This window comes from Lepidochelys kempii, chromosome 4 (assembly GCF_965140285.1).
Source record: "Lepidochelys kempii isolate rLepKem1 chromosome 4, rLepKem1.hap1, whole genome shotgun sequence".
Taxonomy (NCBI): domain Eukaryota; kingdom Metazoa; phylum Chordata; order Testudines; family Cheloniidae; genus Lepidochelys; species Lepidochelys kempii.
The window spans coordinates 46,280,284-46,304,982 of record NC_136383.1 but is presented as its reverse complement, the minus strand read 5'-3'; the positions used below and the strand labels follow the sequence as shown (position 1 = coordinate 46,304,982).

Genomic DNA, 24,699 nt, shown 5'->3' with positions numbered 1-24,699 from the left:
TCACTCCCACTGCCACCTCTGAATCTGTCATAGCCTTCCCACCTAAATCCTGTTAATCTGGGAAACACAAACCACACCAAAACACCACCACCCACAGCAAAACCAAACCCCACACAAGCACCACAAGACAAACTCCCCTTTCAAACTCCCCTTTCAAACTCCCACTCAAACTCCCCTGTTTACAGCTCTGTTTGCTAGCTCCTGTGCTGCTGCAGCTGTCTGTGATGTCATGTCATACATGTCTTCCCATCTTGCCGCTCTGCTAGTTGAGCTCAAGGATTAGCTCCTAATGGCAGATTTTTCTAACTGAAACTGAACATTTTAATGGACCACAAATCTCGTAACCCATCATACTTGTACATAAAGCAGATACAACATAGTCATCACAAAGGGTTGCAGGAGAAGAGCTGGGGGATAATTATTTTTTTTCAGGTCATCAAATAAAGTCAGAAAAAATATTTGGTTCATTTTCAAAAATGTTTGGAGTTCGTCAGCAAGTTGGAATCATCTGTTTTGAGCCAGGAAAGAGTTCCCTTTATAACACTCAGCCCAGTGGCTAGGCCCATGCCTGAGGTGCAGGTTTGAATCCCCATGCTGGAATAAGACTTGAATTCTGATCTCCCCGCTGAAAAACTAGTGCCCTAGCTTCCAGCATATAGATTATTTTGTGGTGGGTTGCTTTCAATCTCTCCTGTTGAAGCTGCTCCACTTTGTTTAAATATCTACATATTCATTGGGACCAAAAGAGTAAGAACTGTAGGCTAAAGATTAAGGCATTTACCAGGGAGGACAAAAATATGGATTCAGATTCCTCCTCTAAATCAGGCAGTGTACAGCCTTACATCGTGTGACCTTGAGTTTCTTGGTGCCAGGTTGTTTCTTTTTTTTTTTTTTAAATGAAGATTAGTAGGCCAGATGCTCACTTGGTATGAGTCAGCATAACTCCATTGACTTGAATACAGCTCTGCCTCTTTCTACAAGCCAATCTAGTTCACAAACTTTAACGGTATCTTCTTGTAGATTTACAGATTATAGGCCAGTTATTCAGAACAAGAGAACTGTAGTTTTAACATTGCTATCTTTATGACATGGATGAAATAATAGATGTTTGAAAACATGGAGCTGCTCCTGCTCCCTTTGAACTGAATAGCAGAACTCTGGCCAATTGTGATGGGAATGGGATCAGATCAAAGAGGCATTTATTCCTAGATGGGAAAAGAAAATGCATGAAGTCTGAGCTCTAGTCTGACCTTTATCTTCATATTTGATGATTCTCAAATGACCAAAAGGTTAACTAAACTCTAAAAAGGTCACCTGTCTTTAATCTAGCTACATAGGTCCTTTTCTGGTGTTTAATAATTATTCAACTTTTGTTCATTAAATATCATCCCTCCTTTGTGATTCCCATCCCCCTTCTGTGTTAAGAGCTAACTTAATTTTGTTTATTAAATAATTAAAACTTTTTTGAAAAGTGATGCAATTTGTTTGCTGTGGGAAATATTTGTTAAACTATATTAACATTCAACACAATCCTCAAGATAAATTCTTTAGAAGAATTTTTGTTGTTGTTGTTGTTTCTACTATGTAACACTTCCTACAATATAATGACACCATAATATTATATTCTAGTTTCATTCTAGTTTGGAGTATGCAATTAATGTACTTTCAAAACTGAAAAGTCTTTTTTTTTAAATCCTATTCATGTGAAATAAAAAACTGATAATCTTTAAAACTGGCAAACACACCAGGCTCAAAACATGTAAAATTATATATTCAACCAAATCATACTTCAAATGGCACAAAAATATAAGTTTGTTAATCAAAACAAAAGGCTGAGTAATATATAATAACAAATATTCAGGGCAGAAAGAGTACAGGAAAGTGTACAGGATGTCTATGGACTTCTAAATGATGCAATGGAATTTGAGAGGGAAATAAGTTTCCATTTAGTTGACTCAATCATATTGCTGTGCACAGTCTAGATAACCAAATGTTTGCGGTCATTGTTACTCATCGTTTCTCCCCATCCCCTTCATGTGTTTGTTATACTCAGAAGTTGCTTATAGTCTAAATTAGACTGTAAATTCCTCATGGCAGAGACCGTTACGGGTTTCCAATGAATAATGACCAAACACATGCATGTGAAAATATGTTGCTTGACACTAGATGACTGGAATCACTGGTACAAATGTTGCTCCTTTCACTGTTTACATCACTTGTCAAAATTAAGTTGGGTCAAATAGAAAGATGTTATAAACTGATGGCAGTTCAATTATCTATGTGAAATAAAGAGGTGCAGTTTTTAGTGGATATGTTTTCATATCACAGAAATAATTACCTTTGACAATGACTGTCAACCATTTTTTGTGAATCTCAGCACATACTTCAGAGATTCAATGATATAAAAATTGTATTACCTTCTCATCCCTAGTCACCTTGAAGTCAGGGTTCAGGCACATTGGCAGGACACTGTAGTAAATGCATGGTGTGCATGCGGCACATGTTGTATGGATAAATAGCTGGCTTGAGTCTCTACAAGAACTGTCAGTCTGGCACCTTTCACCATAATCAAATGCACTAAAGAGCTTTTATAAAGTTCATTCATGAATCTTTATACCTTGTAACTTAATTTTCATTCTTGTTTAGAAAGAATATTTTGGATGGGCAGGAGAACAGTTAAAGAAGATCTCCTTTGACCTTTAAATAGCTCTTTCAGCTATGCAAGGGGCACTGAGTAACTTTCTCAGAAGGCAATTGCATTTCCTTCAGAACCTCATCCCAGTGAAAATAAATATAAATGCCAGCCAGGAAAAGAAAGATGCTGCAAGTGCTTTCTCCATTACTCCTTGTAGATTTACCGGTTTAGAGCAGGATCAATACCCAAATACGTTTCTTCACTCCTCCTTTCCCTCCCCCCCCCACCCCAGTTTTATGAACTAAAGGGAAAAGAGAAAGGGAAAGAAGGGGAAATGTTAGCAATCTACGGGGTAGTGATCTTGTTTAGACCTTCCCCTAATGCTCCGGTGTGTCTAATTATAATGCACTATTTATGAAGATCAGGAGCAATAGTTAACCACCTCTCTTCCCCCATCTCCCAATGTGTGTACATAGAAATCAGTTTGGTTTCACCAGGTGTGGGGATGTGAAATAAATCAGGATGATCATACTGGCTTCAGGAGATTCTCAGCTATTCTCCCAGTACCATAGAAACCCTTCCACAGGTACACCATGGAGGTGTGGACAGACACAAGGAACAGGCTTGGAAAAGGGGAAGCTTTCAAAGCAACATCTCCTAAAACCCCATGAACTAGGCAACACAAGTTACTGCTAGTAGCCTTTTCATACAGTGATCTCCCTTGCCTTGTTGGACCATTTGAGGCAACCATAGGCAGATATGGCATGGCAACATGATTCCTGAAGGAACCAGGATACTATGGGAACTGGAAGAGCAGTTGCTCAAGAAGCTGTTTGGATATTCTTGGCCCCTAGTGGTGTCCCAGGAGCTGTATACATCTTGGGACATCTCCTGGTTTTGAGGGTGAATACCATAGTTGATTTGTCTTCTCAACAGAACAACTACAAAGAAACTCTGCGTACTGAAAATATTCATATCGGTGTATACGTTCCTATGTGAAGGCCACTAACCCATTGCAAATTTCTATGTTGTCGTATTGACTTTGGGTAGTCTTAAAATTCAGTGAATGATTTTAGAGGCTCCAAATTTACTAAACTGATGCAGTTCATCTCTCCAGAAGTGGGAAGGACTAGGGACTAGAGTGAGCCCCAGGAAAGCCACATCCCTGTGTGCTGCTGACCACAGCTTTACAGGATTCCTGTTACCCTAAACAGGTATATTTTGAGGTTGGGTAAGGGGACGGATAACAATTCCTGGGTCACTGGCTATGTGGAGCTAACGTTCAAGTTCTTTCACCATGCAGGAGAATTGAGCCACCACCGGGACTACTGTCAAAGATGATCTCCAGGTTGTCAGCCAGGTGACAGGGAGAATGATGGTGCTGTCAACAGCAATAAGGAATGGAGGAGGTGCAAAGAGTTTTAAAATAATGAGCTTTTTTAGCTTTATTAAGCTTGAATTGTTGGTGAACTATCCAGGAAGAAAAGGCAAGCTATTACAGGGGACTAGATAAACAGGGTAGTCTAGGTGCAGGGAAGATTTGAGCCAGCCTAACACTGACATTTGAATTAGGGTAGGTGACACTCATTCTCCATAGCAAACCTTTTACTCAACTATTTTATAATGATTTCAAGACATACAAAATGGCTTGGAGGATCAGTAGTGCAGCATATGTCTCCTCTAGGTCATTAGTTCAAATCTGGCTCCAGTAAGGAGTGATGGAAATAATTGTCTGACCACTGTTTGGTGACCTATTATGAAATGGGTTTAGCAGTCGCAGTCTACTTTCTAGCATAGTGGTGTTCATACTATACATGGCACTAATTGGCTCCCTTGTTAGCAATTTCAGCAGAGAAGGCAAGGAGTGAATGGATATGGAGACTAAAGTGCCTTCTTAGACTCCAGGTCGGGTTTTAGGCACAATGGCACAGATTTTCAAAAATAAGTCCTTGGATAAATGCCATTTTATTTAGATTTAGTGAGTGAATGTTCCTTTTGTCATGCATGCAGCCAGCATCCATTAAAGAGGCATGGTTATACATTTTTTGTAAATAATGGTGTACAGTGGAAGTTTTCATGCAGCCTTGGTACAGCATTCAAAACCCAAGTCTAAAACAGAATGCTGTGAACAGTCAAAAGATATAAAAGTGCTGTAATTATTAAATCATTTGTATAGTTCTCTAGAAGTGCCATTTAGTTTCTGTTTGAGCTTCTGAATTAGTGGGGGAAGGCTTTTTTTCAGGCAAGGTAATTTTAGTGAAAGCCATATTTCTCAAAGTGATTAGGCATTTTTACTTAGTCCACATAGAAGCCGCTTTACAAGCAGCTGCTTTTTTAAAGAAGAGGTTGCATTGCAGACTGCTTTTGAAGTGCAGTTACTTTGATCAAACAATTTCAGAATGTTCTGTGAGACAGTACAACATGGCAGGGGGCACTGTTTCTTTCAGCTTTCTGATACATGCTTTGCCCTAGAACTTTGCAGTCCTGGAACTTGGTCTTCTCTCTGAAAAAAAAGAAGTGTAATAATAATATTAAGAATGAAAAAATGAGAGGAGAGAACATCTGAAAAAACAAGTGATTAAGCAGCTGTAACCTTAAGATTACTAATTTCAGAGTTATCTTTGCCAAAGAGTCTTGAATCCCAGTGTTATATTTAAGAACACTCCATGACTTACTCACAAAACCCCAGAATGTTGAAAGTAATTGGGGTCATTAGATGGCAAGTTAGTGGCTGTACAAGTGGGTGAGTAGGTGGCTGGATAACCACATTGAACTACAAATATTAGGCCTTATTTGCCACTGCCTTGCAAATACATAAATACTTTTAAAAAATCAGTACCTAAGAGGCATGATTTCCAACTGTCACTCCAGTTTTGAAGTCAATTGTTACACGACAGTAAAACTGAAGTAACACAGTTATGAATCATGCCACTACCATTGTAGTGACCATACCAAATGTGGGGCAGCACAAAATGAGGTCCTGAAAGTCCTAGGAAAGGATGGCATAATGCTGTAAGGGGATATGTAAGAGGTGGGGATCTGGAAGCACACTTCAAGGATACAGAGGACCATAAGTAGGGTCTCTCCTCACTAGGACTACAGGGCCAACCACATAAAAAAAGAGAAACTAGATCTATTTGTTTTGTACATTATTTCTAAATGAAGAAGCAAATAACATTTCTTGATAAAATGACACACACGTGTAACTAGTTTCAGAGTAGCAGCCGTGTTAGTTTGTATTCGCAAAAAGAAAAGGAGTACTTGTGGCACCTTAGAGACTAACAAATTTATTTGAGCATAAGCTTTCGGCTGTAACTCACGAAAGCTTATGCTCAAATAAATTTGTTAGTCTCTAAGGTGCCACAAGCACTCCTTTTCTTTTTACACATGTAACTAGTTATTGACAGTCTCCTTTAATATCTAGTGAGATGCATACATAATTAGTGAACTCCAAACTACATTTTAGTTAAATCATCCACTTCTTGTCTGGGCTTACTGTTTATAAAGGTACAGATTGCATGTACCCATTTGTTTTAGCTCTAAAGATTCAGCTGCAATTTGTATTTCATGAACATTTGCTTCTTGTCTTTTTTTTTTCCAAAAAAGCCATTTTCAATGCGAAATAGTAAGCACTAAAAGTTTGTTTCTTCTTCTAAAAGAAAGATGACAAAACATGAGAGAAGGATCCAGTAGAGGAAGATTCAGAAAGACTTCTAAAGCACTCAGATGGCATGTCTGGACTACAGAAAGACTTTCTGTACAGATCTGTCCATGTGATACTTGAAGCACAGCTGAAGACGATCATGAGAAGAAGGTGAATATGAATAATAGAACTGTAGTCCACTTTCGCTGTGTACTGTTTCTCTAAGTCTATAAGGAAGTCAGGTGAAGTTCTAGGTAGAGGCTGTGCTTCACTGCAATATAGACAGAATAGATGAGGGATCCTCCTGTCAGTACATATGCAGCACCATATAAATAGTACAATACATTCACACCGCTCCAAAAATGATGTCATGCTCGGGAATGCATTAGGAGGAATTAGGCCATTGCTATGATCTGTGGGCTGCCCCCATCTGATCAATAGAAAGTTAGATGAGAATTTCTAGCTTTGGATCTGTGGAACCTCAGAATTTCACTGAAGGAGTAAATTTCATGCTGCCACTATCATAGAACCAGTAGCAGCATTTCAACAGAGTAAACAATGCAGCCAGTTCTTGGGAAGTGGGTGAACATGGTACTGTCCAGAGACTCAAAGGATGTGAATTCATTGCGGCTATGGAACTCCCATGACATAGCTATGACAGATATGGCAATTTCCTAATATATCCCCAAAAGACATTGTATTAATTTCATGTATTATTGTCGGCCAGGATTGGATGTAACCCCTTTAGGTGGGAGATGTGACTAATGTAAGACCTAGGAGTTCAAGAGATTATACTGAAAACATGTCGTACTTTTGGGATAAAAAGTGTTAAGTGGATTTATTGGGGAATCCCTAGGGAGAAATTAATACAAATTACTCACCTCTGTTATACAAAAAACTCAGCCTTTTGTTGGTATGACCTGAGGAAAATGTCACTGTCAATATCAAAGACCCATCTTGTATAAAGAAACAGTTTATCTGTCCAGTCTTTGTTCTGATTGTGCATCCAAGATGGATATGAACTTAACCAAGTGGGGTGGGGAATGTGGATTTTGAAGGACTGACATCTACCAGAGCCCTAGATTGGAGCTGGGGGTGACCTCTGATCACCTTTAACATGTGTGTAGGTTTTATTATTGTTTAAATATATTTCCTCTGTAATGCTTTTACTGTTAGAATGAGAATGCTTGCTTAGAAGCAGCTGTATGGTAACTTATAACTGCTGGCAATACAATGGTCATAGCTGCTGAAGAGACAGCAAAACAGAAACACTGGCTTTGTAGGCAGTCTGGCTGCTGGGAATATCACAAGATAGGCACGGAACTGTGCAGCCTTAAAACCTCCAGACAGGAGAGAGTGAGACACATGTTTCTGCCCAAGAGGTGACAGCCAGCAGCCAGAAACCTTTTAGTGGGCACCCTCAAGGGACCACAAAAGGGGAATACAGGTGTAGTTACCCTGAAACTGTGACAGTAGCACCTTCCTTCCCTCATGGTGGGGGGAGGGGGAGGGAAGGGACTGAGGCTGTCATGCATCATTCACAGGAGATGCAGTCTGACCAGGGTACCTGGCTCATTGTGGAGAATAACAGGAGGTACCATGTCAGCTACCCAAATCTAACTTTTTGGCCAAAATGTCATATTTTCATGCATGAGAGAAATTCAGATGAGCTCTAAGCTCAACTTCTGATTTTTATTTGCCATAGATCTCTCCTGCATAAGCACATGCTATTTTCTTATCACTGGTCTCTCTTAAGAGAGAAAGCACATGTCTCAATTAGCCTGGGTCTGGAGAGACCATAGGGCCAAACCTTCATCCCATTGAAATCAAAGTGTTGTCACTGACTTCATTAGGACTAGAATTTGACCCCTAGTTACCACAAAGGACATTTAAAAGAAAAGGTCATGATTTACCCCAAAATATAGCATGCCATCCTTATAGATATGAGGCATGAAGCTGGAAACCAGTGATTATTCTTCAGTTGTCAGCCTTCACTAACCAAGCCTTACAAGTCACAGAAGTGGAGACAGCCATAACACTTTCTCTTGCAAGCCAAAATAAAGAGAAATGGACTACATGGGTGATATACTGGTAGCAATGAGTGATGAATTATGGATCTTGGATTACAGGGTGATGAAAGGAGAGTTAGAATTTAGCTATGGATAAGTAATCTAAATATTAGGGCCTATAGGTCCCACTTCAACAAGGTACTTAAGCAGGTGTCTAACTTTAAATCTACAAGTAATCCTATTTATATCAAGACTGCCAATATAAATTAAATTAGGCATAGTCTTAAATTCCTTGTTGGATCAGGCCGCAGTGATTAAATAAATCAATCAATCTGAAAACATCTGCTCAATGGTAGCAGCAGTCAAAAAAGCTATCAGAATGTTAGGAACCATTAGGAAAGGGATAGACAATAAGACAGAAAATATCATAATACCGCTATAAATCCGTGATATGCCCACATCTTGAATATTGTGTGCAAATCTGGCTACCCCATCATCATTGCAGAGTCCTAGATCCTGAGCTCCAGCCCAAGCCTGAGCAATTAAACAGTGTTTTAGCCCAAGCTCTGGGATCCCAAGTCAGCTGGTACCGGGGGGCGGGGGGGTCTAATTGCAGTGTAGGCATTAACCCTTTCATCACCTGTGTGGAATAATCATCCCCATCACAGAGAGAGAAATATTGGTGGCACTCTCCTATGAATCATATAGATCACTGAAGCACTTTTATCTGTTCATAACAGTACTATTATGTATTATCTCAGTCCCATATACCCAAAGTCTGTCTCTGCAAAATTATGGAATAACGTAAACACTTTATAGGTGTTTAAAAAGATATTGTTTAAAATCCTTATAAAATATTTACTTCTGGGTTTTTTTTAATATGCACCATTTATTAAAATTCCTGTAATTATCAAAAATCTTAACAAAATCTCCAAGACACAATGGAAAATAGTAAACAAAAATATTACTTAGAGAACAAAATAATAATTTTTTCTCCCTGTCCCCAAACCAAAGCCTCAGTGTTTTACTGTATTTCTACTCTGTTTTTACTCACTCATAGATCAGATGAAGTCCACTGATGTATGGAGGTGATTTTCAACAGCACAAATTGAAATTAGGTGCCCAGCTCCCATTTAAAGTCAAATTAAATTTTAAATGATCCTGATTTAGGACTGAGGGGAAAAACTAAACAAAAATGGAGAAAGAACCTCTGGATTTGGTCCACTCATAATAAAAATTACAGGGCCAGATCCCAAGATCCTTACTCATGTAAAACGCCAGTTGTCAACCTGGGGGGGGGAACCACACCTCATCAATATACATAAATAATTTCAAGATTCAGCAAGTGTTGCATCCAAAGTAGTTTTTTTTTTCATTACAGATATTCAATTATTCATTATGTCTCTATTTTTAGACTAATATCAATAAGGAGAGTAGGGAGTCTGGTTTCTGTTTATTGGATAAAAATGGCACTTAGGTCAAAATCCTCCTTCAGAGCCTTAGGCGAAATGTATCCAAAGTAATGATCCAGAATATGTCTCTGCTACATAGCTCTAAGTCTGTCAGTTACAATCCTTCATTCCTTTTATTCTTGAAACTTGTGTGAAGAGACAGGATGTTACTATTTAGGGTTTGAGGGTGAAATTAACAGAGCAATTTAGGCACCTCAACTCCCTATGTGTGGTACAACTGTGATTCACAAAACTCCTTCTTGGCTGCTGCAGAACCTCCAAGGTGCCTAGCTTTCTGCTTAAAAGTTCCGTAGGTTTTAGACTGGGGCACACACACTGTTGCTTTCCTCTAGGCACCCAGCCTATCTGCTGACTAAGCCCCAGAGCAATACACAAACTAGGGGAAGAAAGATATTCATCTGCCTGAGTGAAGTGCAGGACCTGATTTGATAGGCAGCTTCTTAGCTTGCCTAGCAGACTGAGTCCCATTCAAAATCTGACTAGACAAGGAGGCCATCATAACTCTCAGCCCAGTGAGTCAAGCACTCAGGATGTGGCAGACACAGATTCAATTCTTCTTTTTCCTGGGGAAGAGGGTGACTGGAGAAAGGATTTGAACCAGGGTCTCCAGACCACTGAACTATGGGATCGTCTGACACTTGAGAAGGGGAGTTCTTCAATCTCTCTTGTTGAAACTGTTTGATTGTGGATAAATAATAAAAGAGTGATAAAACCCAGAATTTGCCACCTCCTAGCTGGTTGCCCTCACCACTGAAGTTCAGAGTCATTCTCTCACTCCCTCTGGTCCAATGACTGTTCCATTGTGGATAAAATACCTAAATAGTCCTTGGGCCAGAGATTGTGATTGTAGTTCAGTGGTTACTCAGCGAGGAGATACTGAGTCCAGCCCCCAACTTTCAATCAGTCTTTCATCATGTAGCCACAGTAGAATAACTTCCCTAGAAGACCCTGAGGGGGCCCCATGTCAGATTATCTCAGAGGTCAGTGGTTTGAGCATCTATCTCAGAGGCAGGAGAACCCTGTTCAAATTGTTTCTCTCTGTCTGCCAGAGAAGGAAAAATCAAACCTGGGTCTCCCACTCCCAGGTGAGTGCTCCGACCACTGGGCTAAAAGTGTTTGTACACCATTTCGCACAATAGTTTTCTGATATCACTTGAGGCCTCTAAGGATAAATTTACACTGCAATCAGGTACCCATGTGGGGGGATGGTCCCAGAGCTCAGGCTCCAGCCCAAGCCTGAACGTCTATACAGCAAGTAAACAGCCCCTTATTTCAAGTCCTGCAAGTCCCAGTAAGCTGGCACAGGCCAGCCACAGGTTTTTAATTGTCCTGTAGACTTACCCTGAGTGCTACTGAAATACAAACAGAACAGGTGTTTTTTTGGGGAGGGGCTGGAGAGGGGACGACAAGATCCATTAATACTTTGTAGGACCCAATGTCTTAAATAAAACAAAAATGTACAAACATTTTAGATGTTTAGAATGCAGATGTTTTCTGTGCAAATTCAAATGGAAAAAAGAGAACATTTCTGTAAACAGTAGGTTTTAAATAAAAATTGAAGATTTATGCACGTAATGTAACTATTAAAAATACAGATGAGAAGTTTTTACACATAAAAGGTCCCTCTACATTTTCATTCATGGAGGAATTTGCATGAATCTTTTAAATAAAGTATTAGTAGCACAACTGTTATGCATCTTTGTGCCATGAAAAAGTTCATAAAATGACCAGATATACATGCACCATTTGCCCCTCTTTGTCACTCTCATTTCAGCACTCTGCCATAGAGACACAATCTATCTTTCTAAGAGCAAGGAAGACAATACTGACCCCTAACTGTGCCCTGGATCCCACAATACATCACAGGAGCAGTCCTTTTGAAGTTAATGGAACTTCATGTGCTGTAAATTAAGCACCTGTTTAAGCACTTTCTTAGACTGAGGCTCTTACACAGATAATTCAACAAATAATGGCAATTGATTGTGGTGAGTGAGTGGCACATCAAGGGAGAGGTAATAGTAAATAGTGGGAAGGGAAGATGAGAGCATTGTTTTAGGAGAAAAGGAAAGCAGATAGTGAAAGTGTTTGGGAAAGTGTTAGATCTTTCACAGATTTTTGAGTAGAGAGAACACATGACCCCTGCACATGGACTAATCACAACTGCAGTCCCTATCCTCCTGCAAGCACAGGGACTCCTTTCTAGTGAAAAGAAAAGGAGTACTTGTGGCACCTTAGAGACTAACAAATTTATTTGAGCATAAGCTTTTGTGAGCTACAGCACACTTCATCGGATGCATGCAGTGGAAAATACAATGGGGAGATTTTATATACACAGAGGACATGAAACAATGGGTGTTACCATACACACTGTAACCAGAATGATCAGGTAAGGTGATATTACCAACAGGAGGGGGGAACTTTTTGTAGTGATAATCAAGGTGGGCCATTTCCAGCAGTTGACGTCTGATTTGTGTCCATTTATTCTTGTGCACATGATGGCATATATACCAATGTGATATATGCCATCATGTGCCAGCAATGCCCCTCTGCCAAACTGGACAGTCTCTACATAAAAGAATAAATGGACACAAATCAGACATCAGGAATTATAACATTCAAAAACCAGTCGGAGAACGCTTCAATCTCTTTAGTCACTCGATTACAGACCTAAAAGTGGCAATTCTTCAACAAAAAAACTTCAAAAACAGATTCCAATGAGAGACTGATGAATTGGAATTAATTTGCAAACTGGATACAATTAATTTAGGCTTGAATAAAGACTGGAAGTGGATGGGTCATTACACAAAGTAAAACTATTTCCCCATGTTTATCCCCCCTCCCCCCCACTGTTTCTCAGACGTTCTTGTCAACTGCTGGAAATGGCCCACCTTGATTATCACTACAAAAGGTCCCCCCCCCCCCCCCGCTGGTAATAGCTCACCTTACCTGATCACTCTCCTTACAGTGTATATGGTAACACCCATTGTTTCATGTTCTCTGTGTATATAAAATCTCCCCACTGTATTTTCCACTGCAGGCATCCGATGAAGTGAGCTGTAGCTCACGAAAGCTTATGCTCAAATAAATTGGTTAGTCTCTAAGGTGCCACAAGTCCTCCTTTTCTTTTGCGGATACAGACTAACACTACTGCTACTCTGAATCCTTTCTAGTGGAGTCCTCTGAGACACACGCTACCCTAAAGAGGGCAGGCAAGGACGTGGCTATACTGCCACCTCCCTTTTTTCCTTATCCCTGGACAACAGAGATGGCTGGTTGACAGAGGAAAGCATGCTGCACCACCCTAGGGGAAGGTGTAACAACTGCACACCGCTGAGTGTATCTGCGAATGGAAGAGAGAGAAGGGGACACATTCAGGAGAGATTTAGAATCTGAGGGACTCTAAGATGGGGACATTTACACCTTGCTCCTCGCACCTCAGCTAGTAAGACACAGACTCCAAATTTTGCCCATAGAGACCTAGCTTACAATAAATAAATGTGGTTAACATTTACATCAGAACATGTTTTGTATTTAGAGTAACCCTGTTGCTCTGTGATGTGGCTATTTCCACATGCTTTTCTAATGGATATCAGAGCAAAAATGTGTCAAACGTGTGAAATTCACCTTTATGTTCTTTAACTTGGTGAGAGTTGGATTTCTATAGTTAAGATGCTGTTAGATATTTTGAAATATATACATTCACATTACAAAACAATGCATTATGCGAACATTTACACAGACAGGTTTATGAGTGGTGTTTAAACCTCACTTGATTACCTTAAATGCTTTTAAGTTGGCTCTTCCATTTATCATGCAATAATTCTGTAAAAAAGAATGATGACACTGAGTTGTGCTAATTCAAATAGCCATAATGCCTGACTTTTTGGTTTCAAACAGACAAGAATTTACTCTTTTTTTTCCTTTTATCCCTTTCCACGTGATAAGGAAAAGTCTGGCTGCATTAAGCAGAAACTTGACACATCTGTCAGTAGAACTACCATCTCCCCTCCTGCACTGAGGAGCCAGTTGTCTGTCATCTGGATCTCAATGGACATGGAGGTTGGGCTCTGGAGTCTCTATCTGTTTCTCCAGATGGCAAGCCCACTCTCGATGTGCCATTCCTTGCTTGACAGCTGGACTAGATGATTCCTTCATCAGATCGCCTTCTGTTTTACCACTAGGGGCCAGGTGTCATTCTTCAGGGAAGAGAGTTAAAGCTTTTGTCATGGTATATTTCTCTTGTTTTACTTAACATCTACTCACCTTTTAGTATTAAAAAGAAAAATACAAACTGATACGAATATCCCTATGCAGAGTTTTCATGTTACCCAAGACAGTCTCTGTGGCTGCAAAGATCCTTCAATAATCTGTCAAAAACTGACATCACTGTGTAAAGAGCTGTTCATTTCTATATCTTATTTTGGACTGATGAATGTGCCACTTCTATATCCTTCAGCTCATAATAACATTTGCCCTTTCATGTTCTCAGTTTAAGCCACTGGGAATTCAGAGCTATTTTCCAAGCATAATTATACCAATCTGCATATAAAAGGCTATCTGTCCTACAGAAGGTTCAATAGAAAAAGCAAACTCTTCCAAAGAAGAAAATTAGAAGTAAATCCCATAACTAAGATTCAGTAAAGTTAATACATTTTTCATCTGATGTGAACAATCTGTGGGTTTGTAAAGGCACTGGAAAATTGTCTAAGCTACTGCTCTGTATCAGTATTGTGTCAAAATGTAGCTGGTACAAGGTCCTCTCAGCTTTGGAACTAGTTCACCCCTTTGGTGTATAACACTGCTACTTTGAGAAAGAGTGCGTGGGTTTTGGTTTTGATTTTAATTTTTCTACCAGTGTATTATTGGTTGTGGAAGGAGTAGTTTATTTCATTATTGCTTATTTAGGAATTATCAAGGAACAACTAGAGCAAGAGGTAAAGGCTCTTTTCTAATAGATGTGTAATTCTTTATTTTATTTATTGAGACTTCTTCACAGTAACTTGCTTTTACAGATGTTCTGATCCCATTGGAAATACCAAAGTCCTGTTATTCCAACAGTTGACTTGCATAAAATGTAGTCACAAATATTATCATGAAACTAGGGGACACCCAGGAAAAAATAAATTGATTTGTAGTATTGCCAACCCCAAGCCTTCAAAAATAGTCAACCCTCTCAAAACCATGAGATTTACAAAAATATGCTTGGGATTGTTTTTAAAGCATCTTTTGAAACTTTAGGGGCATGTTCTCAGGCTTCTCTCTGTAATGATGACAGTTTGACAGTTAGAAACTTCCTTTTTTGTGTATGTTGTGTATGTAAATGAGCTGAGATTCTTACATATATGCAGAATACTAAGAGCTGGGACATTAAGAAATACACCAAATATCACAATAAAATCATGACCATCTTCTCTCTCTTTCCCTCCTTAAGTTCTAATAGGACTTATATCTGGGGTTTCCAAAGTAGCTTAAAGGATTTAGGCACCCAACTCCCAAATTTCCCTTAGGCTCCTGAGAAAATCCCAGCCTGTATCCTCTGTAGCTGGTGGCCAAAGGGGGCAGCTTGAGCATGCATAATTGAGTGGGTCTGAACTATTGCGGCCACGGAGGGCAGTCTTTCTGAGGTAAGAAACACATGCAAACTGAGTATATTATTATATACAGACAGTAAACAAAGACTCCTCACATTTGTCCCCTGAACAGCAGCTTGAAGGCTAGCAGCTGTAACGAGGACTCTACCAGTTCTCTACAAGTCTCCAGAACCAGCAGCCTATTCCCTCCTGTGGGGGCAGTTTCTGAGGCACGAGCCACCCCAACACTGCTCCCAGGGGTGTGGCCACAGCTCCCAGGAGACAGACATTTTCTGGCCATTGCAAGTGGCAGAGTGGGAGCTTAGAACTGCCTTTCACAGCAAAACCAAGGATTTGGAGAACTTGTGATTTGGATAGTATGAGATAAGGAGCTGTCTGATCATTCTGTAGAGGAGTGGAGCTATGGCTGTGGGAATGCAGAGAGAAAAGACTTTGGATTAACAATAGCAAAACAGATTGGCTGGGACTCTGGACTACTGGACAGGGTTTTGGAGCGGAGCCCGGAGCTTAGGCACGGAGCAGCGGAGCTGCAGGTTTTTGCCTGGAGCTGGAGTGGAGCCGGAGCACAGCTCAAAAGCCCTGCTACTGGAGAAGGGCTCCTTTAAACAATCTTGAAGAAAACAAAAAACAGAACATAATCAATCCAAATTTGAACAAACGTGTTGGTTAAAGGAAATTAAAATCAAATGCTCAGTAAGTAAGAAGAGATGTTGTTTTTCATAAAGTGTAAAGAGCTACCATTCATTCCTGGTATTATATAAGCATTTCTTGCTTCTTTTTTGGAATTGCCTTAGTATGTTTATATTTCAAAAATGTTGTATATTCTAGAAAATGAGAACTGGCTTTTAGCACAGAAGCATTACAACATATGTAATCCCAGTCCTAAACACTTAAATGTGCCTGTCTGTGCCAGCTCTTAATTACCAGCTCATTAACACTCAGGTGTCAATTGCTGGTGGCAAAGGCAATACTCAACTGGCCTGGTTTCTGTCATGCACAATGTAATTAAATTGACCTCAGCAAAAGGAGCCCAGTACTTGCCTGATACCACTTGGACACTGGTTTCAGGGACTAATCACGGTAGTGTAATTTGGTGAATCACACAGTGTAATGAGGGAAAGGCTCTGGAGAGTAGAAAATTGTACTTGCATATGTAATAATGACTTTAAGGACAATTAGAGGAATAATCACTGCTCTGTTTTGTTCCAAGCTAATAATGAACTATGGTAACTATTTGATTTTTGCCTTGTTGATCTAAAATTCTAGATGCTGTTGGGAATCCTTTTAAAATAATGGTTACCAGCAAGGGTTGGTTGGGTGTTTTTTTGTTTGTTTGTTTTTGTTTTTAAGTATTTCAACACTAAAGATGGCATCTCACCCTCACTCTAAGGCTACATCTAGACTACAAAGAAGGGGTGTGATTTCTAGCTTGCATACATCGTCATGCTATACTTGCTCTAGCTCTCATTGAGCTAAATGTTCGTGTCGCTGCGGTATCATGGCCAGCAGTGCCATCACATAGCTGTGCTGAGTAAGCCCTTATGGGTGCAGGTGGGCTTGAACTTGGCATGGATAAGCTGTGCCTGTGCTGCCCACGCTACCCCAGCTACACTTTTATTTATACTCACGCTAGCTCCCATCAAGCTAGTGTATGTGTGTGTGTTAGAGCTGGGAATCACAGCTGTAGGTATGAGTGTAGATGTAACCCTCACTGTCACGGTTAGAGCTTAAAGAGTTAGCTGGGTGCGTAGTCCCTGAGCAAGCCACAGTGGGTCATGTCAGCTAGTGGATATGATTACACAACTTTGGAGATTACTAAGGACAGCAGTGTGCACCCATTTCACTGTGACCTGTATATATGGAGGGTGGGATAGGGATCTCAATGTTCCCCAATCTAATTATTTATTATATGGTCCTCCTAACCATAGTAGCTGAGCCCTTCATGCTAATTAATGGTTTTTATCCTCACAATATGTTTGTGAGGCAGAAAAGTATTATCCCCACTTTACAGATAGGGATCGCTTTACAGAGGCACGTGGTAGATTAAGTGACTTGCCCAGTCACATGAGGTCTGGCTAGGAGGTAAACCCAAATCTCCATCCATTTCCATGTGCATTTGGCCATCCTTCTAGCACAGTATATTTCTTTAGAGTCATGGAGCTTTAGCTCCATGTGGGCTGATGCCCCTCTTCCCCTTACTGTTTCATTCTTTCCTGGTGCCCCCCTTTCTGTCTCCACCTGTTCCCTCCTTTTTTATTATATCATTAGATTTTGTTTGCTCTTTGGGACATGGAAGCTTTTTTAGAAATGTTTGTACAGTGCCTAGCACAATGGAGGCCTGATTCATGACAGGTCTCCTAGGTGCTAAAGAAATACAGATAGAGATAAATAATAACCCAGTGTCTAAAACCAGTTGAGAGTGAAATGCATATTCTGTCCAATTACATTACTATGGTATTATCCACCCCCAAAAATCCTCATACACTTACAATATGTGGCACTGTATTTTTATTATTATTATATTCTGGAACTTTCTGTTCTAGTGACTTTATGTATTTTTATGTATGGGTTGAAAAGCATAGAAGCAATTTAAAGTAAATAGTAAAACTAAAGAGAGATTAAAAATCCAGAGGACAATTCAACTTGGAGCCACACATGTTTTAAATATAATATAGCCACTGATCCTACAGATTCTATAGCTCAAAATTTCACTGATGTTGATGGGCTGTCTGAGTGTAGGGTATATGTAGAATCAAGTATATTGTCATGGCGAATGGTTTAAAAAATATTCATGACAAAGAGTGCAAGTCATCTGATGAAAAGTTACTGAGCTGGGAAAAGAACAAAGAAAAAACCTCTCGTGCCTTAAGAATGATGTAAACAGATTTGCTGACAAGTTTGTTAGATATGTAGAAGGAGAGAAGTCATTTCTAGTGGCATTACAAAATTTAATGAATAGATGAAAGCATTTTGTTGATGATGTGTTTATTAAAGATTGTGAATTCAAGGGGAAGTGATCTAACAAAGGAAGAACAATGCTGTGCACAGCTTATGAACAAAAGAGAAAGAGCTCTCTTGAAGAGTAACAGGCAGTCAAGGAAAGATGTTTTCCAGTGAAGTGCTGACAGATACAGAAGGTGGTCTTGAGTAAGTTGAAAGGTACCCACCATACAAACAAGGGTGTGTCAACACTGTCTCATGAGTAAATTTCCATCTGGAAATAAACACTCTCTTTAGACTCAATAAACAAACTGTTAGAGGGGAAAAAGCTAACGCCTCCAGTAGATATTCGCAAACTGATCCTATGTTTGTTGACCAAGGAAAAGCAGGAGAATGGGCGTTGTGTGTTACAATGGTGGTAGAAGTTAGGTCTGACTTTTACATGTTAAAAAAAAAAGTCTGCTTTTCAGACACACTAAGTAGCTATGGCTCCCATTGACTTGGATGGCAGCTCTGGGCATGAAAATCTGTAGACATTATGAAATGCTTTCAAGTAAAACATAGCTCAAAAAGACATTTAGAAGGGTGTTTGAAGCCAGCCAATCCACGTTTCTTGGGTCCAGGTTGCAAATGAGATTTTCACAGCTAAATATGGGAGAGGGGAGCCCTTCTTCAGCTTGCACTAGGACTAATCTTAATTACCTCAGAAATAGCTCACTCTGTGGCCACAATTCACCCCCAAGGGAGGCAGCCCAAAAATGGGCTGAGTGCACAGGGTGGGGGGACCAGAATGCAGTCTCACAGGAAACAGCCTGCTGTCATCTCTGGGTCTGTACCCAGTAAAACCTGTGCATGGGCTAGCCTCCTGAGGTAGTTTATAGTCAACACCCAGCCCCTCCCCAGCTGGCCTTCATCTTCAATTAAGCCTGCTCCACCCTTCAGGGAGCATAATTGGTGGCTCAGGCCAACATTAACCCTTTCATTGCCTGTATGGATTATATACCCCATAACATAGCAGTTAACACTGTTTGTACTGAGGAGCCTGGAACCCCCATCATCTCAGGCATTGGCACCCTGACAGCAGGACTGTCTGGCTATGTAGACTCCCTCCTCAGGCCGTATGCTACCAGCACTCCCAACTATCTTCGGGACATCACTGACTTACTGAGGAAACTACAATCCATCAGTGATCTTCCTGAAAACACCATCCGGGCCACTATGTGTGTAGAAGCCTTCTACACCAACATTCCACACAAAGATGGACTACAAGCCGTCAGGAACAGTATCCCCAATAATGTCACGACAAACCTGGTGGCTGAACTTTGTGACTTTGTCCTCACCCATAACTATTTCACATGTGGGGACAATGTATACCTTCAAATCAGCAGCACTGCTATGGGTACCCGCGTGGCCAAAGTATGCCAACATTTTTATGGCTGACTTAGAACAACGCTTCCTCAGCTCTCGTCCCCTAATGCTCCTACTCTACTTGCGCTACATTGATGACATCTTCATCATCTGGACCCATGGAAAAGAAGCTCTTGAAGAATTCCACCATGATTTCAACAATTTCCATCCCACCATTAACCTCAGCTTGGACCAGTCAACACAAGAGATCCACTTCCTGGACACTATGGTGCTAATAAGCGATGGGCACATAAACACCACCCTATACAGGAAACCTACTGACCGCTATGCCTACCTACATGCCTCCAGCTTTCATCCAGACCACACCACATGATCCATTGTCTGTAGCCAAGCTCTATGATACAACTGCATTTGCTCCAACCCTTCAGACAGAGACAAACATCCACAAGATTTCTATCAAGCATTCTTACAACTACAATACCCATCTGCTGAAGTGAAGAAACAGATTGACAGAGCCAGAAGAGTACCCAGAAGTTACCTACCACAGGACAGGCCCAACAAAGAAAATAACAGAACGCCACTAGCCATCACCTTCAGCCCCCAACTAAAACCTCTCCAACGTACCATCAAGGATCTACAACCTGTCCTGAAGGACGACCCATCACTCTCACAGATCTTGGGAGACAGGCCAGTCCTTGTTTACAGACAGCCCTCTGTAAACAAGTAAATACTCACCAGCAACCACACACCACACAACAGAACCGGGAACCTATCCTTGCAACAAAGCCCGTTGCCAACTGTGTCCACATATCTATTCAGGGGACACCATCATAGGGCCTAATCACATCAGCCACACTATCAGAGGCTCATTCACCTGCACATCTACCAATGTGATGTATGCCATCATGTGCCAGCAATGCCCCTCTGCCATGTACATTGGCCAAACTGGACAGTCTCTACGTAAAAGAATCAAAATTAGACATCAAAATCAGACATCAAGAATTATAACATTCAAAAACCAGTCTTAGAACACTTCAATCTCTTTAGTCACTCGATTACAGACCTAAAAGTGTCAATTTTTCAACAAAAAAAACTTTAAAAACAGACTCCAGTGAGAGACTGCTGAATTGGAATTAATTTGCAAACTGGATACAATTAACTTAGGCTTGAATAAAGACTGGGAGTAGATGGGTCATTACACAAAGTAAAACTATTTCCCCATGTTTATCCCCCCGCTCCCTACTGTTTCTCAGATGTTCTTGTCAACAGCTGGAAATGGCCTACCTTGATTATCACTACAAAAAGTCCCCCCCCACCCCCGCTCTCCTGCTGGTAATAGCTCACCTTACCTGATCACTCTTTTTACAATGTGTATGGTAACACCCATTGTTTCTCTATGTATATAAATGTATATATGTATATATACATATATATATATGTATATAAATCTCTATGTATATAAATCTCCTCACTGTATTTTCCACTGAATGCATCTGATAAAGTGAGCTGTAGCTCATGAAAGCATATGCTCAGATAAAGTTGTTAGTCTCTAAGGTGCCACAAGTACTCCTTTTTTTTTTTTTTTTGCGGATACAGACTAATACGGCTGCTACTCTGAAACCTGTCATTGTTTGTACTGAGTATTTTTGACCATTCTTAGAGTATATTGAAATATTTGCTCATCATTTCTGTTTTCTTCAGAATAGCATACCTTTTGTCATCTGTTTTTTTTTTTCTTCCTTGAGTAATCATGCCATTATTTTTAGATACATAGTTTGGCACAGATCTCAGCTATGACCAAAGAGTGCATAATACAGCTTAAGAGTGGGGATGCAAAGTGTCCTTTATGATACTTTGATCCTTGGCTAGCTGGGTGGAAATCTGAATCCCTGGTGTAACTGAGAGAAGTCTGACAATTACTCCAAATTATGGCAGCTGCCAAGAGCCCCAAGAGACCAATATGTCAGCTAGGTAACAGTAGGTCAATGTTTCCCAAACTTGGGACACCACTTGTTCAGGAAAGCGCCTGGAGGGCCGGGCCGGTTTGTTTACTTCCCGCGTCCACAGGTTCAGCCGATTGTGGCTCCCACTGGCCGTGGTTCGCCGCTGCAGGTGAATGGGGTCTGCGGGAAGTGGCACGGGCCCAGGGACATACCGGCCACCGCTTCCTGCAGTCCCCATTGGCCTGCAGTAGTGAACCACAGCCAGTGGGAGCCACGATCGGCCGAACCTGTGGACGCAGCAGGTAAACAAACTGGCCCGGCCCACCACGAGCTTTCCTTGAACAAGCAGCGACCCAGGTTTGGGAAACACTGCAGTAGGGCATAGAGACGCTCCAGCCATGCACCTTTTCCCTTGACCACAACTGCTATGATGGCAGCGGGGAGAAGGAGTGATGTAGGAGCCAGTAAACTGTCTCTAGGCCATGAGAAGATTCATTTACCTTGAGTTGTTACTCCTGTGGTCAGTTATGCCATTTGAAGGGCTCAAGACCATCAGAAGATTTGGTCTTTTTGGTAAGATCTTCAAATGCTCTCTTGCCTTTGTATGCCAAGTTAAACAGCCTTAAAAACCCTAGATCCACCCAGAGGAGGACTCCCCTAACCACAGTATCAGAGGAGACAGACATAAGGCTATTATTCAAAAACCCCTTGACAAAGTCCTGATGCAGAGGGCATGCAGGGGTAAGGCTGGAGGTATGAGACTTTTAAACAGCGAGTATTGCAGCCCTTAGGGCAACTCAGGGAAACTGCTGTAATGTAGACAGACCCCCAGGGTCTCTAAGTTATGCCAGGGGCCAAGGGGTAGCTCAAGATCAGGAGGGCCCAAAGGTGGCTTAAAGTCACATTAGGCCCTTCTCCCCTGGACTGCGAGTTCTGTGCGCTGCTTCCTAGGGTAACTTGGGTGGACACTCCGAGCTCAGGAGTTCCAGCTCAGGTAGACATACATGTGCTAGCTCTACTATTTAAGCTAGAACCTAAACATAGTCATGTGGCTACAGTACCTGCAGATTGCCAGGGGTCAGGCGGGATTGTACTTGGGTGACTAGCTATTTACATATAAAGTGAAAATATGTAATTTAAAAACCTCCTTTAGAAACTAAACACCCACTTCTTCCATCTTGCCTCCATGGAGTTAATTTTTACCATTAAAAATAGCTTTAATGGAAGCATTAAGAGATGCATATACTGTACCATAACTGTATAATTATGTGATCATAGTGCTATGATTTTAGTCCATTCTGTAGTATTAGCCAATGGAATCTGAGGACCTTGAGTATAATTAGTACAGAAAACTAACTGATGTCAATTACATTGGGCTTACTGCTGCTTTGCATTGTCAAAGTGGTACAAAAGAGCCAGAGGGCACTGGGGAATCTGTCTCTCGGTTTGACACTAGCATTCTGTGTGTCAGACCTTTATTATGTCTCCTCACATTCTCTCCACTCTCCTATGGTTTGTTATTTCCTGAAACAGAGAGGCAAAGCGTAGACTGGATCTCCCAAAATAACAATTGGTAAAGAAATCCCATTGATGTCAAATGCATAGTTGGGGGAGAGGGTGGAATTTATCAGATAGACTTTCTGAACATTCTGGCATTATGGACTTTCCTGCACCAACCAACATTAATACCTGTAAATCTTTTCCCAGTGATCTATTCTATTCTAGATCGGTTTCTATACCAGATTCACCATAATATCTGAGCACCTTCCGGGGGTGCATTAAGCATTGTGACTAAAAGCTGTTACATGACTAAAAGCTGTTACATGTTGTTCTCTCAAACTCTTCAAAGGGTCCATCAAGGTCTACAGATCATTAAGAAGTATCCTTTCTGGTTGATATTCAGAGTACAGATGAGCCAGGCACAAAACTGGTTTATAAGTCCTGAGTAGCACTGTCCCAATTAGGGAATCCCTACTGTTCAAATCCATATTATTTCCTGCACATTGCTCAGCCTGATTATCCTGTTCAACTGAGTTACCTGACAGAATTCTATGACAAGTCCTTCTACTGCAGATGCCCCACACCAAATTGGTTCCTTACAGACCAGTAGCAATCTGGAGTGGCAGGTTCCATATTGCAATTGTCATGTGCTTCTAAAGAGGGGCTCTGCATTATTCTTCTGGATGAGGATAAGGTTAGTACACTGATCCAGGAATATAGGCTTCTACATCCTTCTAGATTACAGTGGAAATCATGATGGGAGTTTGATCTTGAAGTAGGGCAGTCACCATATCGAGCAGCTCCCCTGCAGCAGGCCATGTTATGGCCAATGCACCTGTCCCCCTTTTCCCTTCATTTGCCCCCCGCCCCAAAAAGAATACAGTCTCTCACAGTGTCCATTCAAAATTCCACCTTTGGGTATAATTTATTTATATATGTGTGAAATTATCACAAGGATTCTTCAGATTAAACTCTGCTTCTCCAAATCTTAAAGTACAATAGAATCATTACATTTTCCCCTGCCCACTCCAGGGACATCATTTCCAGTTCATCCACCTGAGAGTCCATCTCCACTCTGTTCTCAGTCTCTTTGCCTATGTTCCAGGGCCCCACCCTCTAGGCCATCCACCTGAGAGTTCCCAGAATTGCTTGCTTCCCATAAACTCTTCTCCAGTAGCCTCAAATCAGGTTAGTCACAAAAGGGCTTCCCTCGATGTTCTACTCACTCTCCCTGCATGTGGGTCCTACTCCTGCTCCTGGGATCCACCCTGCAGCATCAAGCCTCTTGTTTCAGGCTCAGTTTCTCCTAACCAGGTTGATTCTTACCCTTCTTCCTGGGGCCCCTCTGTACAACCCCACATGTAACTCAGCTGGGATTTCCCAGCTGTGGCCAGTCTCAGCAATGACTTTCTTCACTTTTTGTTCTCCCCAGTAGCTCCAGATATTCTCAGCCATTCCTGTCTCTCTCAGGCAGCTCTCACATGCCACTCTCTTGTATCTTTTCATATGCTTCAGATACCTTCTCTTAGACCCAATTGGAGGCAGATAAGTCACAAGTGCACTGGACCCTACCTCTTAAAGGAGACAGTCACCCTGTG

The 24,699-nt window shown here is 41.0% G+C and overlaps 1 protein-coding gene across 2 annotated transcripts in view; it reads right to left on the bottom strand.

Moving 5' to 3' along the window:
* Positions 1–4,603: 4,603 nt before the first annotated feature.
* The window catches only part of PCDH10 (protocadherin 10), a 68,903-nt gene continuing 48,807 nt past the window's right edge, over positions 4,604–24,699 (bottom strand). For both annotated transcript variants that reach the window (XM_073341122.1, XM_073341126.1), the window contains one exon: positions 4,604–5,138. In XM_073341122.1, the coding sequence (XP_073197223.1) occupies positions 5,104–5,138 (35 nt within the window). In that variant the 3' untranslated portion in view covers positions 4,604–5,103. The remainder of the gene's footprint in view (positions 5,139–24,699) is intronic.